Here is a 16,549-nt window from a genome sequence, read left to right as displayed (position 1 = left end):
CTTTCAGTCTGTCTATTCTCTCCAGCCAGACCGGGCATTGTCTCCAGGCTGCCCCCTGCTGGCCCTGTGCTGGGCTTTCAGGGCACCCCAGATCACTGCTCCGGAAGGCAGAGGGCGTGGGGTCCCCCAAAGCTGGTTGTTCTCAGTTGAGAGTGCTGTTTGGCCATTCGATCCCTTCCACATGGCCCAGAGAGGGTCATCTGCCCGGACCTGAGGTTGGCCCACTCCAGCAGGGAGCCTCCCAGGCTGGCCCCCAGACCAGAACAGGAGGCCAGAGCACCGCAGGCTGGGCTGGGCATGCTTGACCCGGGTGCCCCAGGCCAGCTCGACCCCAATGCCCCCCCACCTCCACCAGAGTCTGGCACTGGGTACGTGAGGTTGGCAGAGGGGGCCAACCTCAGAGGGGGCACAGAGGGGCCAACAGCGGAAGTGGCTTCTGTTCCCAGAGCCTCACGCCTCCCTTCAGCTCAGGCATGTCTGCTGCCACGGTCCCAAGCTCCCAGACACCTGCCTGCAGAGCTGGGGCTGGGGCTGTCCCGCAGGAAGAGGGTGGGCCGGCCCTGGCACACACCATAACCAGCCGTGTGGGGAAGGCCGCAGCAGCTCTGGGGTTTGCTGCTAGGCAAAACTGGGGGGGGGAGTTCTCTGTGCTTGTGAGGGAGGGTCCCAGCGTCCCCCAGGAGCCACCCAATGAGGTATGGCCAGACCACCCTGTCCCAGGATCTACAGTGGGGCGAGTGCGGGATGGGAGATATGATGGAGGGGCCTGGTAGCCCCTCTCAGCCTGGACCCTCCCAGGTGGGCCAGCCTGGGGTTCTGTTGGCTCATATGTGTGTGTGTGAGTGTGTGCGATAGGACAACCCCCACACGTGCACACAACCACACTGACATGCCAACCCACGTGCACACAAAAGTGCCAACCTGCACCACTCCTGTTCGCACGTGCACAAGCTCCGTGTGCACAGATATACACGCTCACACACACCCCACGCACACAGCAGGCACACAGGCACGCGTCCCTGCACAGCCCCTCCCGGCCGGCCAGCCCTTCCTGCCGGAGGCACCTACTGGCCCCCTGCCCCCTCATCCATCTTGCCTGCCAGCCTGTCCCTGGTGTCCCCATATCTTTCACACCTTTTCATCTTGCTGCTCAATAGCAGGAGGCGGCGTGGCAGCTGTGGCTGCAGGGAGACGGATGGGCCAGGCGGGCTGCAGAGGGGAGTGGCTGCCAGCCAGGGACTCCGCCCCGCGGGGCTCAGGTGGTATGGGGCTGCCCTCAGGGTCCCACCCACCCTCCCCACTTCCGCCCTGCTGTGGACACCTTGTACAGGCTGCCTAGGTCAGGACTGAGGGACCGCAGAAGTAGACCCTGGGTCCACTCCTTCCCCGACCACAACACGGGGCCTCCTGGGTGGTGGAGGAATCTCTGCCTCCCTGGTAGGACCTCCCCCCACCCCAAGCCAAGGCACCTCCCCGCTGTGTCCCTGCACCTGGACCTGCTGTCCTGGGTGGAGGGATCTTTGTCCAGCTGCACTCCTTCCCTAGTGCCGACTCCCCCTGAGCTCCCATGGGTGCTGGGGCCTTCACACACCCAGAGATGCACATCCGGCCCATGCGCCCAGCCACATACAGCCCCCCCCCCCCCCCCCCCCCCCCCCCGCTGACAGTGCTGAGGTTCTCAGAAACACGTGAGCGTGCACACACTCAGCACCCAGGACAGGCACAAGCACAGACACCAACACACACGCGCACACACCTGGGCACACACTTCTGCTCTCCCAGGCCGACTCACGGGCCCCAGGAGTGTGGAGGGGTGCCCCTCTCTGGTCATCGTCCCTGGAAGCCGGCCCGCTGGCCCGAGGACTGTCTTTCCCAAAGTTTCCCCACAGCACAGGATCTTCCCTGGACAATCGCGGGCACGGAGACAGTTCCCCTGGCCCCAGGACACAAAATGTGTCCCAGAGGCTGCAGCCACAGGGAGAGGCCACACAGGACAGAGGACACAAACCATGGACCCCTGGACAGCTTCCACTTTACAGAATGGGAAGCTGAGGCATGGAGGTGGGGGGCTTGGCATAAGCCCATGGCAAAGGGGGCCCCTGAGCTGGGGATTGGGCCTCAGGACCCACTGTTCTGAGGGGAGAACCGAGGCCAGGCAGGCGTGGCCTGGGTTAGGGAGCTGGGGCGAGGGCCAGCACAGGCGGGGCGGGCACGGAGAGCGGGAGCTTCTCTGTCTGCAGGAAGGCGATGCCCTTCTCCTAGTGGGCGGCCTCATTGATGAACACGGGGCACACGGTGGACTCCCCCTCATGGAGCTTGTCCTCGCCGCTGACCAACTGGAAGATGGGTGCACTGGGCCACAGCGGCTCAAAGTCCCCGTCCTGGGAGGGGAGCAAAAGGTCTTGGGGGCTGAGGCTGACCTCTGCCCCAGTCCCAGACGGGCGACCCCAGCAGGGGCTGCCCAAGAGATGTCCCTCACTTATGGCCTCGCCCACTCACTCCTTCACTTCTTCCGTCGATGTGACAGGGTGTCTACTGAGATGCCACCTGGCCCTGTGTCTGGGAACTGAGACACCAGTCCCCTTAGAAAGACCGTTCGTCATTGGGAAGCAGAACCTAGTAGTGACGGGCACAGATAATGAAGGAAGGCTGGGCTCGAATTCCTACTAGCTGTGTGGCCTGGATCACGTCGCTTAACCTCCCCGTGCCTCAGCTTCCCCATCTGTAAAATGGGGGGTTGTGCTCTCTCCCCCTGTCATCCTGAGGTTGAAACTAATGGTGCTTAAAACAGCACCTGGCAGTTAGTAAATACAATATAAAAGTTTACTAAATAAGTGTTTAAATTGTGAAAGAAATCACTCAGAATGACTGCTGTTACTTAGCCTCTGCAAGGCAGATGGGCAGGCGGGGTAAGGCCCTCTGGCCCAAACCCTGAAAGGATGGAGCCCCCCCACAATGCTGCTACAAGATAACACCTCAGAGTAAAACACAACGCTGTAATCACAGCAAGAAGCCCGACCAAGTCTGATTTTTCCTGCAATTGCCACTTTGGTCCTTTAGAGTAGTTTCGATATATCGCATTGTTCCCAATATTTCTCCGCTTTCCGTGATCGTGCCTGCTGCATCCTCAGCACAGGCCCGTCGGCCATGTCTTTGTGCTGGGGGAGGGGCAGGGCCGAGCCAGGGAGGTGGAGGCCCCCAGACCCACACCTGTCCTTGCAGAGGTTCAGAATGACTCAGTCACCTCTGACACCAGAGGGTCCCCCTCTGATCCCTGCTGGCCCACAAAGACTCCTCATGGAAGGGGGTGCCTCTGGCTGGTTGCTGGGCTCAGCTGCTGAGCTTTGAGGTGGAGTGAGGAGGGCCTGAGCCGACAGACCAGGGAGCCCCCTCTGAAGCTCTTCTCACCTCTGAAGGCCGGATGAGGGGCTTGGGGAACAGTTACTAATGAGGCTAAGGCGCCCAGCTTGGGCACTGCCACGAGCGGGGCGGGGGGCTTGTTCCACAGTGGCCCTACGTGGCAGCACGCAGAATGGCAGCTGATTGGCTGCCCATTCTTTCCTACCTTCTTCCTGCCACATTCAGGAGCAGGATTACCCAGTTTCTGGAACATTCAGGAAGGGGAGGCCTGGAGAGGGAGGTGCTGGACTCCCCGCTAATGTGCATAAGGATGCTTGAAGAGTTGCTTGGAGTATAGAGGGCTCTGTTTTTGCACCTCCAAGCAGAGTCATGCCTGCTCCACCCTCCCGCCCCACCCCCCTGCCCGCCCTCTGTCTCCTGCAGCCAGGAGGGGTATCCAGGCTGTTGAGGTGCCCCCGGGTGCCCTCCACAGGTGCTGTGAGCATCACGGTGGCCCAGAGTTCCAGGCTGCTGTGCAGGGTCCCTACAGAGACACTTGGGTGGGCATGGGCACCCAGGCAACTGTACCCCTGCTCCTGATTCTGAGGTGCTGGTGTGACTCTATGGGAGGCACCGTGGTCCCTGCTTCTGTGCCTCAGTTTTCTGACACCCCCCAGGCTGTGACCTATGAGTGCACACCCCATAACACACACACACACACACACACACCCCTGCAGCTGAGGATGCACAGTGCCAGCTAGGTCCCCGGCCTCGGTGCGTGGGAAGTCCTCGCTGCTCACGTTTCTGTACGCCTCCATCTCAAAGGCAGGGAAGGCTGCGCCTATGCAGGAGGCTGGGGCATGAGCGGTCCCTCCCACCAGGACCAGGGTGGAGTGGGCCATGGGGGCCACTTGGGGCTGCTTCCCAGCCGGCCCAAGAGTCTGGCTCCTTGGTCCCTGGGCCGGGCCCTCTCCTCTTTGGGACTTAGTTTCCAGGCAAATCCTTGGGGGTCTCACCCTGGTTGAAGAGCTGGATGAAGTCCAGAGCTGTGGCCACCAGAGCCCTCGTCCTGGTGAAAAGGTCAGCCCATGGCATTCCCTGAGGTTGGGGGCCAAGCTCCAGGCCTGAGGACCGGGAAGGAAGAGGTCAGGCAGGTACTCCAGAGAGGAGGGGCTCCAGACCCCAGGCTCCTGACACTGCCCATCATCTGGCCCTGCCCTTCCCAGCCCCTGGTAACTTCTCCCGAAGCTGAGGTCTGGGCCCACCCATTCCGTTCTTGGCCACTGAGTGGATGCTGAAACTCTCTTCGCCAGACAGGAAGAAGAGAGTACAGGAAGACCTGGCAGACCAGCTCCGGGTTCTGCAGGTGCGAGCAGAGGGCTGGGTCAGGGCCCTAGGCCTGCCTGGGGGATTGGGAGCATACTGGGGGGAGGGGCAGGAGCACAGTAGAAGCACAGAGGACCACGTGGGGAGGGGTGGTGGGGGGTCCAGAGGGCCTGAAGCACCTGCAGGTAGCAGATCCCCAGGACTGGAGCCCGGGACGCACCCCCACACACACCAGTCCCCAGCAGAGGCACCAGCCCCACCCTCCCTCGCCTGCACGCTTCGAGCACAAGGTCACCTGCAGGGGGTGGTTCACGTGCAGGGCAAAGATGATGTGGGCGGCTTCCACGATGAGGCAGGTGCCCACGTCGGCCGGCCGAGGGGTTGTGCAGGTTGAGGATGAAATCAAAGGCCCGGCCTGAGGCCTTGGGCCCCAGCAACTGATTCAGCTCTCGGGCCCTTGTCACCTTGTACAGGTCATCCAGGTGGGGCCTGGCACGGCAGGGGCAGGGATGGGGGTATCAGCCACCGCAATCTCAGTCCATTGTCAGAGGTTTATTGGGGGGAGAGGAGGGGGCCTCACGGGCTGACAGGACGAAGCCCCTGAGACCCTTTAGGAGAGACAGAGCAGCCCCAGGGCCTTTCCCTCGCGCCTCTGCAGCACGCCTGCCTCTCTCAGGGCTCTTGTTGGCTCCCCACCACTCCTGGAAAGTTCAAACCTTGGCCTGGCCCTCTCTGCCTGCTCATCAGCTCTCACTTCGGCCACACTTCCAAGCACCATGCTCGTCTCTCTTTCAGACCTATGCACCTGCTGGCCCTTCCCTGGAAAATCCTTTTCTCCTCTCTTCACCTGGTTAACTTCTACTCACCAGGCTGAGATACCACCTCCTCCAGGAAGCCTTCCCTGACTACCCTTGGTCAGGTTTGTGTAGCCCCCACCCTGCATTTAGCATTGTGGTTGCTGGGTTCTTCCTCTGTCTCCCCCAGTAAGCTGAGAACAATGCCTCAGTTCAACTTCCCATTCTCTTATACAAGCTGGCCAGAGCCTGGCTCAGATATGGGGCTCAGCGAATACCCAGTAAAGGAAGGTGTGAAACAGTGGTTGGGGCACCAGACAAGTAAATGCAGCATGGGGAGATGATCTAAGGCAAGGTGTGGGGAACCCAGAGGAGGCCCTGACCCAGTCTGAGATCAGGAAGGGCTTCCTGGAGGAGATGACATCAGTGTGGATTTCTTTAAGCTGAAAAAGGAAGGACGAGCAGTGAAAGCAGAGGGATATGCCCTGCTAGTGGCTGGAGGGGGAGTCTGAGGTGAGGACCTCAGTGCCAGTTCAAGGGGCTGGGCCAGCCTGGTGGGCAGGGGCCCCACAGCAACAAGGACGCTCACGTGAGGAAGGTGTTGGTGAAGGTGCAGTTGAGGTCACGGCCCACGTAGCAGCGGCAGGCTGCTGCGGCTGCTGGGCTGGCCAGCACTGGCATGGCAGAGAAGCTGGGTCTCTGCAGCTCCCCCAGGGCCTGCAGCCAGTACCAGGCCAGGTAGACGCCCGGCATCTCATTGCCGTGGGTGCCCGCAACCACAGCCACGTGGCGCAGGGGCTCCTGAGGCACAGGCAGTGAGCACATCCCCGGCTGGGGTGGCCGGCCTGGTTGGCACCCACGCGGGGCCCGGCACTCTGAGCTGGGGTGGTGGCAGTGAGCTCCTTGAGGCCTAATGGGTCCCAGTTGGTAGGTCGGCTGCCTGTCAAAAGATGTGGCTGGGTGGTCGTTCAGCTGAGTCCACTGTGCCTCCAGTGGCGCAGTTCAAGGTTTGTCCCTCCTGGTGCCGGCAGCCCCTCCCACCACCAATACTTCTCCTGGGAGGGGAAGCACTGCCCGCCCCACTTTCTCTGAGGCCGTGTTCCTGCTCCCTTGGCGAGGAGTTGCTTGCCCCTGAGTTGAGAAGAGGGGCCCAGACATTCAGGGTGATGGGTCCCCAGGGCACAATCCCGACCGCAAGAGGATTATGCTCCCTTGTCATAAATGGGAGAACCAGGGCACTGCATGGGAGCAGGGAGCGCCACCTGCATCAGCTGTGAGGTGTCAGGGTGCCAGGCGACTTCTGCTCCTTCAGCCCCTCCCGCACGCTCCTCTGAACAAGTGCAGGCTGCGGGAAGCATGGGCTTACCTGCTGGTGGGCGTCCCAGCTTCCTGGCCCCCCGGGGCTGGGATGTGCCCCGCCTACACCGGCAGGTATTTATGCACCTGGGGAACCCCAGGTGGGAAGTGTTCATGAGTGGCTGGTGGAGAGCAGGGGTGGGTGGTGCGGGCTGAGGTCCAGCCAGAGGTCAGGAGCGTGGGGTGTCCACGTCCTGCTGCACGCCACGTTGCACTGGTCGCTGCCACAGTCCACTGATTCAGGTCCTGCAGCCCTCCGTCCTCTGGGGCAGCCCCACCCCCCAGGGCCAGGCTGGGGTCCCGCTGTGAGCTGCACATAGTCTTGGAAAATTACGTGCAGGGAATCTTTGAGGCCTGGGATGAAGTGAATCCCCGCCACCGAGAGAGCCCTGGGAGGGCCGCCAAGCAAGGCCTGTTTACTTCACAAGTGTCCCGTCCAGGGTGGGTGGGCCTGGACTACTGCCCTCGCTCAAGCCACTGGCTGAGCCCAGGGCCACCACCAGACCAGACCCCTGCAAGTTACTCATTGAGCCTGTGCCTCGGCGGCCACCCAGACAAGGAATGCACAGTTCCCTTCACCCCTCAGCCACCCACTTCTGCCCCCGCAGCCCCCAGAGCAGCAGATGTAACTCAGTCGCTGTGAGGGCTCAGCGAGGGCCTGTGTGTGTCTGGCCCGGGTCTCCACTGGGTGGGGGGAGGGCACGGTGGATTCCAGGCTCTTCTGTGAGCCGAGCCAGCGGCAGGCAAAGGGGCCCTGGCTACAGGGGAACACGCGACCACAACCTCCCAGAGCCTCCCGGGGCCCTGTTGCGGCCTCGAGGATGGTCCACAGGTCACTGAGGAGCAACGCAGAGCTGGGCAGTGAACTGTCCAGCCCAGTCACCCGGTGCCTACTCTGAGTCAGGCCTCCCAGGCCTTCCTCACCTCCGGACTTAGTCCTCCTAGGCTGCCCAGCCCTGGCCAGAGCCAGGTCCACCAGCTGGGGGCCCTGGTGGCCGGGGCTCCAGGCTACCCCACTTAGCCGCTGCTCAGTCACACTCAGCTTGTGGTGGGGCCTGGGTCTGCCTCCACCCTCCTGTCTGCCACCCTGGGTCGTGGGGTTGTGGCTCCCACCAGGGCAGTGGGGGTGATGACGTGCGGAACTGGGTCACTGTGGTCAAGACACCCTGATAACTCATGGGGTGGGGGACAGGGACCCCCTCCTGGGGTCTGGTGGGTAGCTGTTGCTCACTGTTTCACGATCAAACCTGGGCTCCAGGAGGTGGAAGGACGTGGCCGAGGCTGGTGGAGGGGTCAGCGGGTGAGCCCGGGTCTGCCTCTTTCCTAGTCCCTGCTACCTGTGCGCTCTGGGCAGGGGCCTCAGGGGCCTTCGTGGGAGTCAGGAGCCACGAGAGAGCGAGGCCACCCAGCTCTGCTGAGGTTCTGCTGACTCAGGGCTGGGCTTTCGGTGGGGGTGGGGGGAGGGGAAGGGACTATTTTGGGGGTTGCTGGAGGCCAGAGTGCTTCCTGTGAGGAGGTGCTGGGCCCCCAACTCTGAGGGGGTCCTGGAGAGTTTCCCTCCCTTGATGGGGTTTAACTTCTCTGTTTCAGAGGGTGTTTGTAGAACGGAAGGGGGTCTGGGAGCTGGCGCAGAGCCCCCAGAAACAGCAGCCCCCAAACCAGACTGAGGGCATGTGTGTGTGCAAGCCCGAGGACTGTATGTTCACATCTGTGTCCCGGACACCGGTCACAGCAGCGAGGAGGTGTCCCGCTGAGCCCCACGCAGTGGAGGGGTCGCCGGGCCCCCTTGGCTCTGACACCTTTGCCTGAAAGGCTGTGAGACTTGAGGGAGTCAGCACCCTCTCTGGGCCTAAGCCCAGCCTCCCTGGCTTGAAGAGGGAGGGCGAGAAGGGGCAGCCTGAGTGGCATGACCGAGGGCAGAGGCATCACAACGGGTCCAACGTCTTCACTGCAGTTAGGGAAACTGAGGCCCAGAGAGGTCAAAACCTGAGACAACCCACGCATTTGTAAGGCTTGACCCAGGAGGGCCATGTGACCTGGGAGCCAGTCCTAAGGGCCATTGCCCAGTAGCTTTGGAGCCCCTGCCTGACCAGCCACCATCCCCAGCACTGTCTAACTCCACTCTGGCCTTCACGCACCCCCATCCCGCCAGCCTTTCACAGCCAGTGCCCTCATCTCAGCATCCCCCCACCGCTCTGCCCACTCCTTCCAGCTGGCCTGGTGTCCGGGGGCTGGGGGAAGGTGGGAGGAGGGCTCACCCATGTGGTAGTTTTCTTTTCTTTTCTTTTTTTTAATCCTCAGCTGAGGACATGTTCTTTTTCTCATCGTGTGCGCCAGGACTGGGGATCGGTGCCTGACCAGGGACCGCATGCGTCCAGACTGGGGATCAACCTGGGCACGTGCCCTGACCGAGAACAGAACCCGCAACCCTTAGGTTACAGGACAACACTCCAACCAACTGAGCCACCTGGCCAGGGCTGCAGTTTCTCTTACTGGCCCACTCTGGATTTTGGTCAGTGACCACAGTGGAGCCAGCACTGATGGCTGAAGCTGACCCCTGAGCCCTAAGAAACCCTGGGGTGGCCCCCAAGCCTCGGGCAGGAGAACCCCATGACTGCCGGTCAAGGAGAGGCTGCTCCTGAAAATCTCGAGGCTAGGACAGGGCCCCGGGGGGCTCTGAAAGGTGTGTGGTTGTGCGCCCCCCTGCAGCCAGGGCCCCTGTGCCCAGCGCTGCCTCGGCTCACAGAAGAGCCTGGTCCCCACAGCCCCCCGGAGTGGGGACCCGGGCCCAGACACACGTGCTCTAGTTGAGCCCTCACAGCGACTCTAAGAGGCAGGTGGGAAGCCTGTTCTACGAGCTCAGAAAACAGAGGCTCAGAGAAGTACTGGGACTTGCCCAGAGCCACCCAGTCCTGAGGTGGCCATGCAGCGCTCTGCACCCAAGCTGTCCTGGTGGGGGAGCTGCAGCAAGGAAGCGTAGGGTGCTATGTCAGCCGGGCCATGGAGACCAGTCTGGAATTTGAGCCGGATTCCTGGGGGGGCAGGGTGGGGGAGTGCTGGGGGTGGGATGAGGTGGGAGTGAGGGAGAAGTGGGAGGAGAGAGCAGCTCAGCAAAAGCCTGGAGGGGCTCAAGGCTCTCGGCACCCCCGTGTGCTGGGACGTAAAAGCAGGACAGGCTTCCTACTGTGTCTGGACCACACTGTCTCCAGGACTGAGCTGGTCAGCCAAGACTGAGAAACAAGAGGGCTGGAACTGGCAAGGAGACAGGGAACAGGCGACACTCGTCACATTTGTGGCCTCTCTTGAACAGCCTCCTCTATTGCTGGGATGCAGTCACGAGACCCTGCTCTGCCAGTCAGGGACCACCAAGAGTTCGGCACTCTGGGACCGCCCTGCCCACCCACCTCCAAGGGCCCCTCCCAGAGCCACATTTCCCTCGGAGGTTTTGTGCCCTACCTGCACCACAGCCACCAATGGCCGAGAGAGCAAAGGGAACGAGATCAGGTGTGGTGAGGGCAGCGAAATTTCCAGAGTCTTCCATGAGCACTATCTTCTATTTGCTCGCTGGACCCACTGCCCAGACCGTGGCCCGGAGACCCTGATTCTTCTCAGTCCCTATGGCTCTCTCTCTTTCCAGTCCAGTGGTCATTTTGAGGAAGAACTTCCAGGGGCAGAATGGGTTCACTTAGACCCAGGGCCAGTGGTCACTTAGCTTCTACCTGGGTCGCCTGCCCAGCCATCAGTTCATTCATCCACCTAACCAACTATCCATCATCTCATTCACCCACTCACTTGCCCTTCTATCCACCCATTGTCTCATCCACCCATCCATCCTTCCACCCATCCACCCATCCATCCACCCATCCATCCATCCATCCATCCTTCCACCCATCCACCCATCCATCCACCCATCCATCCACCCACCCATCCACCCACCCATCCACCCATCCATCCACCCACCCATCCATCCATCCATCCACCCGTCCAGCCAGCCATCCTCCCATACATCCATCTTCTCCCTTCCTTAATCATTCTTCTCTTCACTCATCAACAAGCTCATTAAGCACCTCTCTTGAGCCCACTCTGTACCCTTTTGGAGACAACTATCCCCAACAACTCCCCGAGGGAGCAGGAGGATCATACTCCCCCTTATTCCCCCAATCTCAGGCCACTAGCGCAGGCTCTGAGGGGTGAGGAGCCCACCAAAGCAAGACTAGGGGGATTGGGCTCCCAGACTGAGGGCTAGGGAGAGAGCACGAGGCTGCCACAACTGACCAGCTAGCTTCTGTTTATTGATCCCCACCCCATATTTCTCAAGAAAGCCCACCATCCCTCAGCTCTGTCCTGCCTTCCTCAGTTCAGCCCCATCTTGTCTCTAGCCCTCAGTTTCCCCATATGTCAGACAAAGGGGCCAGATTTAGACTCTGCCCACTCTGATATTCTGGGAGTCGAGAGCAGGGGTGACAGCTATGACCCCCATGTGCACTACCCCTTCCTGCCTGTAGCAGACATCACTAATCAACCTTTGCACTCCTTCCTGTTGATTCCACACACAGCAGCAGACATAGTTCTTGGCAATTACATACTTCCGGCAATTGGCCAGATCTGGGCTCAAGATCAAACCACTTCAGGTCAGACAAACCCAGCTCCCCAGTCAGGTGTGAGTGAAGCTGTTAGAAATAGCTCCGTATTTTGGGAGCCTAATTATAGACCTGATACAAGGGAGTCCTTTCTAACTATAGGACCCAGCCTTGGGGGTGGGGTGAGTTCTCCCTCCCTAATGCAGAGGGGCCAGTGAGCATCTGGGCAGCAGTCAGACAGAGGGTTTGGGGGGTAGGGCGCTGGAGGTGGGCAGAGCCCTCACAGAAGGGTGCAGCCCTGGGCACTCAAGGCCCACGTCATCAGCTTCTTGTGCCAGTCAGCATAGGGTGGGTAGATGATCTGCTTGACCTTGTCCAGGCCTGAGTGGGAGAGCAGGCAGGCGCGGTGGTGGGAGAAGGTGTCGAAGGAGAACTTGCCGTGGTATCTGCCCATCCCACTGTTGCCTGCGTGAGCACAGGAGTGTGGGTCTGAGGCCGGGCAGCCCCCAGCCTCAGCAGCAGCCTGCTGCCTACCACTGGCAGGGCTGCAGGGAAAGCCAGACCATTCTAAGAGCGCTTTTTGCAGATGGGGAAACCGAGGCCTTGAGAGACCCAGGGTCTGGACCAAGGTTGAACACTGAGTGAAGGCAAAAATGGGCTTTCCTGGGTCTGGGGGACCAATGCAGGCTTCTCAGGGGTGGGGGCTGGAGCGTGAAGGAGGGAAGGACTCACCGACTCCCCCCAGAGGCATGGATGACAGAGTCAGGTAGACGAAGCCCTCATTGCCCCCGAAGTTGCCACTGCTGGTCTGGTCCAGCACCTGGTTCACCACCTGGGGGCAGGCAGGGAGGCTGGGTGGTGGGCTCACCATCAGGAAAGGGGGTTCAGGCCCCTCCCATCCCAGGGGCAGCAGAGGAGTCGCCCCTGTCTCCATCCTCTGCTGAGCAGACATCGCCTCTCAGGCACTTTCCACACAGAGGGGCTGCGACTGGAAGCTGAGGTGGCTGAAAGGGTGGCGAGCGACAGCCTGCCTGCCTGTAAGACACCCACTTTGTTCTACCCCACTCCTGAGGGTGCCCTGATCCCCTTTACAGAACCTCTGCGCGGCTTAGGGGAAGGGGGTACTCTCGGCAGGCAGGGGCTCTTTGGGTGGAGGCTGCCCCGGCCAGGGCAGAAAGCTGATCAACCACACACTGGGCCAGTTTTTGATGCTGAGCCCTGTCCTGCCAGGCGCCCTTGTGCAGCTGACCTGGGTTAGGACAGGCTGTGAGAGGGAGGTCACCAGTTTCTCCCCTGTCAGCTCCTCTGCTGTGTGGGCCTGCCCGAGTCCCCACCTGGTAGCTGTTGGAGAACGCATACAGGGCCAGGGGCTTCTCCTGGCGGCTGATGAAGTCGATGGCCTCGTCCAGGCTCCTCACGTTCACGATGGGCAGGATGGGCCCAAAGATCTCCTCCTGCATCACCGGCTCCGTCTCCTGCACGTCCACCAGCACCGTGGGGGCTGCCGGGCACAGGGCACAGCTCAGTTCCGGGCGCGGGGCCTCGGGCAGGGCCCAGGAACCCAGGGCTCCAGGCTCAGGGAGGTTCTAGGGAAGAGTTTCCCCACAGCCCCTGAGAAGGAACCAGGGCCCAGAGGACCCCCAGCCTTGGTCTTACAGTCGCAGGGTGACTGGACCTCAGACCCTGGAGCCCAAGGTCCCAGGTCCCAGCCTGTTGGAGCAGCAGTGGCACCTCAGGGACATGTGGCCCAGAGGCCAGGAGCTGCTTTGTAATGACAGCCCGGCAGGGGCTCGGGAGGGGAATCCTGGGCTCACAGGACCTGGGTCACGGCCATGGAGCAGCAGATGGTGGGAGGGAAGCTGGGGATCTGAGCACTCGGGCGCCCTGGGACGCTGGGGGCTCAGCTCAGAGAAGCCTGGCCTTGGAGTCACGGGGTCACAGGCTCGACCACGGGGACCTGTGGCATTAGTGTTGTGGAATCGTGGCACCAGAGCCGTGGACCTGGCTGGGCTTCAGCAGTGAGGCCGTGGGAACCTCAGTGCCCATCTCGGCCCAGCTGTGGCCTCCAGCGTGGAAGGGCCTTGGCCAGAGGGTCCCCTGGCCAGGAGAGCGGGACTCACCGATGTAGCGGTCACTTCTGTCACTCTGGCCCCCGATGGCCACACGGCCGCAGCCCAGCAGGCCCTGGAGCCGCTGGAAATGCTTGTCACTGATGATGCGGCCCAGGTCCGGGGAGCTCCTGGGGTCCTCGCCATAGAACCGGGTGATGGCGCTCTGCAGGGCGGGCACCAGCCGCTCCTGCATTTCGGGGCTGCACAGGACGTAGTCGGGGGCCACGCAGGTCTGGCCGCAGTTGAAGTAGCGGAAGAAGGCCACACGGTTGGCCACGGTCTGGGGGTCGCAGTCGTCATCCACATAGCAGGGGTTCTTGCCCCCCAGCTCCAGCGTGACGGGCGTCAGGTGCTTGGCGGCCGCGGTCATGACAATCTTGCCCACCCGAGGGCTCCCTGGGGACATGGGGTTGACCCCTCTTCTCAACTGGCCTTGGCCACATGGTTCAGGCACCACCTTGAATCTGCCCCTCACTGTGCTGCCCCCAGGATCCCACCCCTCCAAGGCCCAGAGGCCGGGCTGATCACCACTCCGTCACCTGCCCACGCAGTCTTTTCAACCATGCCCTTGGATCCCCCAGCTCCCCCAGCACTGGCCGGGGCCACCCTCACCTGTGAAGAAGATGTAGTCGAACCTGTGCTCCAGCAGCTGCCCCGTCTCCTCAGGCCCGCCCAGCACCACGGCAAAGCAGCTCTGCATGGAGGGACAGGAGGCTCAGGGGACATTGTGAGCTCCAAGGACAGTCAAACCTCCCTGGCAAGGGCAGGGACTGGGGCTGATGGGGCAGGGCCACCCTCACCTGGTCCAGGTACTGGGGCAGGACCTCAGCCAGGACCTTCTCTGTGCCCTGGCTTATTTCTGATGGCTTCAGCACCACGCAGTTCCCTGCAGTGTCAAACGGGGAACTCTGTGGGGAGTTGGTCCCCCCACACCCACCCAGAGGCTGGCAGCAGAACGCAACACAGAGACGCAGGGAGGGTGTGAGAGGCTAGGGGCATGGCAGGATGGAATTTTGAGACCTCCCGTGCCCCATTTGGGAGGGGCTTTTAGGCCAGGAAGGGTGAGGGGTGAGGCTCAGGACCCTCTCCTCACCTGCAGCGAGGGCGCCCACCAGGGGCACCAGGGTCAGGTTCACGGGGTAGTTCCAGGGGGCGATGATGAGCACCAGGCCGAAGGGCTCCTTGCGGATGAAGGCGGAGTCCAGCTGTGTGAACTGGGACACAGGGTGGACGGTGAGGCCCCGCCAAGGGCCACCTGAAAGTCCCCTACTTCTAGGGTCCTGTGGGTGCTGCCCCCACCCAGCCAGCAGCGCACCAGGTTCTTGGCCACCGGCTCGTCCTTCATCCAGGTGTTCAGGCTGCTGAGGGCCAGGTGGACCTCGTTCTGGCACAGGATGATCTCGGACATCTCCGACTCAAAGGCTGACTGGGTGGGGGTGAAATCCGAGCGTCAGGCGGGGAGCAGGACAGGGAAGGGATCGAGTGTGGGGGTCCCTACAGGTCCCTGCTGGGGATCTGGAGACAGTCTCCAGGGACAGCACAGCTCGTTCCCTGGGCATGGCACAGTAAGCTGTGAGGGGCTCAGACGCTGGGCCAGGTGGCCTGGGCTCCAGTTCCAGCTCGGACACTGCCTAGCTGTGGGACCTTGGGCAAGTCATATAACCCCCCCGTGCCTCAGTGTCCCCACCGGTAAAATGGGGACAACGATCGAACCTGCCTCACAGGTTTGTTGAGTTAATGTGGGAAGCGCCCGTGCCCACTGAGTGCCAGGGAAGGGCTGTTAAAGGAACAAGAATGAGCTGGGGACGCAGCCCACGCCTGCCTCACCACCACCCCCCCCCCCCGGCCCCGCCATCACCTTGTGCAGGTCCTGCGCCAGCGCCTCCTGCAGAAGCTGCTTGTTCTCCTGCAGGAAGCGGCCCAGGCCCTTGAGCTGGGCAGCCCGGAACTCCGCCGGCCGCGTCTGCCCGGTGCGGAAGGCCTCCCGCAGCCGCTGTAGCGTGTCCTCGAAGGGGTCCATCCTGCAGGGGGCAAAGGGGGAGCGTGGGCCAGGGCTCCCCACCTTCTCGGGCACCCGCTGCAGCCCTGCCTGCACCCGTGTGGGCTCACACACACCCTCACTGGGGCTCACGTGTAACCCCAAGGGCCAGGCCTGGCCCTGCACCCCAACACAGGCCCCCTGCCCACGTTCATGCCTGCCCCTCCACCCACCACCAGGCCACAAGCACGACTGAGGAGCAGGATCCTTTGGACAGTGGTCAGGGTCCCCTGACCTAGCCCGGCACTCTGAGGGTTCCTTGCCTAAGAGGCCACAGAGCTGTTGCCATGGTAGATGGGGAAACCGAGGCCAGGGTGTACCACAGGCACCAAAAACATGAGGAAGGTTCAGTATCTGCTCTGGGGAGGTGGCTGAAGTCTCAAAGCAAAGTACGGGGTGGGGTGGGGGGAGTGTCTGGCAGGCAGGGCGGGGCAGAGACCCCGTGTCTGTGTGCCTCTGTGCCTCTCTGTGCCTTTGTGCGTCTGTCTGTGCCTGTGTCTGTCCGTTTGTCTGTGTGCGTAGAGTAGGGCTGTCTTCAGCCTTCAGCAGCACCTCATGGCCCGAGCCCAGGACCCAGGCCTTGGCCACGGAGTAAGAAGGCCGAGGCCCCAACTGGGCCCCTCCGCCACTCCCAGGGCCTCGGGCAGCCGCACCTCCTCTCTGAGCCTCAGTCTCCTCAAATGGGAAGTAGGGACATTCAGACCTGGCCATCCAACGCCAGTGGACATCCTAGGCTACGGTTACTGTTCTTGGGAACACTAAGCAGCTGGCGCCAGTTCAGTGGGCTTTCCCGGCGGAGGAATGCCAGAGACCGGCTTGGGTGGTCCCTGGGCAGCACCTGCGAGCAGGCACGCCCTCCCTCCCCGAGCTGCAAGGCTGCCCTTCCTGGTGCTGTCTGACCCTCCCGTGAGGACAGGGGCTCCCCCGGAGCCCACGATGCATGCTCAGTAAGGACTGTCCAATCTTGTCATAGGCTGGAAGAGGACCCAGGTCATGCACTCTCAC

General features: G+C 62.0%; 2 protein-coding genes across 3 annotated transcripts; both read right to left on the bottom strand.

The window, feature by feature from the left end:
* Nucleotides 1-2,171: 2,171 nt before the first annotated feature.
* On the bottom strand, nucleotides 2,172-6,284 carry ACY3 (aminoacylase 3). The gene is given in 8 exon segments (XM_053923744.1): nucleotides 2,172-2,381; nucleotides 4,065-4,180; nucleotides 4,356-4,463; nucleotides 4,605-4,662; nucleotides 4,664-4,732; nucleotides 4,979-5,038; nucleotides 5,040-5,154; nucleotides 6,043-6,284. Coding segments are annotated over 8 exon segments (978 nt in total).
* Nucleotides 6,285-11,675: 5,391 nt separating this feature from the next.
* Nucleotides 11,676-15,526, bottom strand: LOC112317149 (aldehyde dehydrogenase family 3 member B2-like). Of its 2 annotated transcripts, XM_053924618.1 has the most exons (9): nucleotides 15,365-15,526; nucleotides 14,822-14,932; nucleotides 14,600-14,720; nucleotides 14,307-14,392; nucleotides 14,119-14,200; nucleotides 13,516-13,902; nucleotides 12,730-12,896; nucleotides 12,128-12,227; nucleotides 11,676-11,860 (listed from the first exon to the last, which is right to left on the bottom strand). In XM_053924618.1, the coding sequence occupies exons 1-9, from the start codon at nucleotides 15,524-15,526 to the stop codon at nucleotides 11,676-11,678; spliced, it is 1,401 nt and encodes a 466-aa protein (XP_053780593.1). The 2 variants fall into 2 exon arrangements, with proteins under 2 accessions (XP_053780593.1, XP_053780592.1); XM_053924617.1 differs by lacking the exon at nucleotides 14,119-14,200 and having other exon boundaries at nucleotides 13,516-13,642.
* Nucleotides 15,527-16,549: the final 1,023 nt, after the last annotated feature.

The sequence above is a fragment of the Desmodus rotundus genome, chromosome 5 (genome assembly GCF_022682495.2).
Source record: "Desmodus rotundus isolate HL8 chromosome 5, HLdesRot8A.1, whole genome shotgun sequence".
NCBI classification, from domain to species: domain Eukaryota; kingdom Metazoa; phylum Chordata; class Mammalia; order Chiroptera; family Phyllostomidae; genus Desmodus; species Desmodus rotundus.
This window is presented reverse-complemented; position numbering and strand designations above follow the sequence as displayed.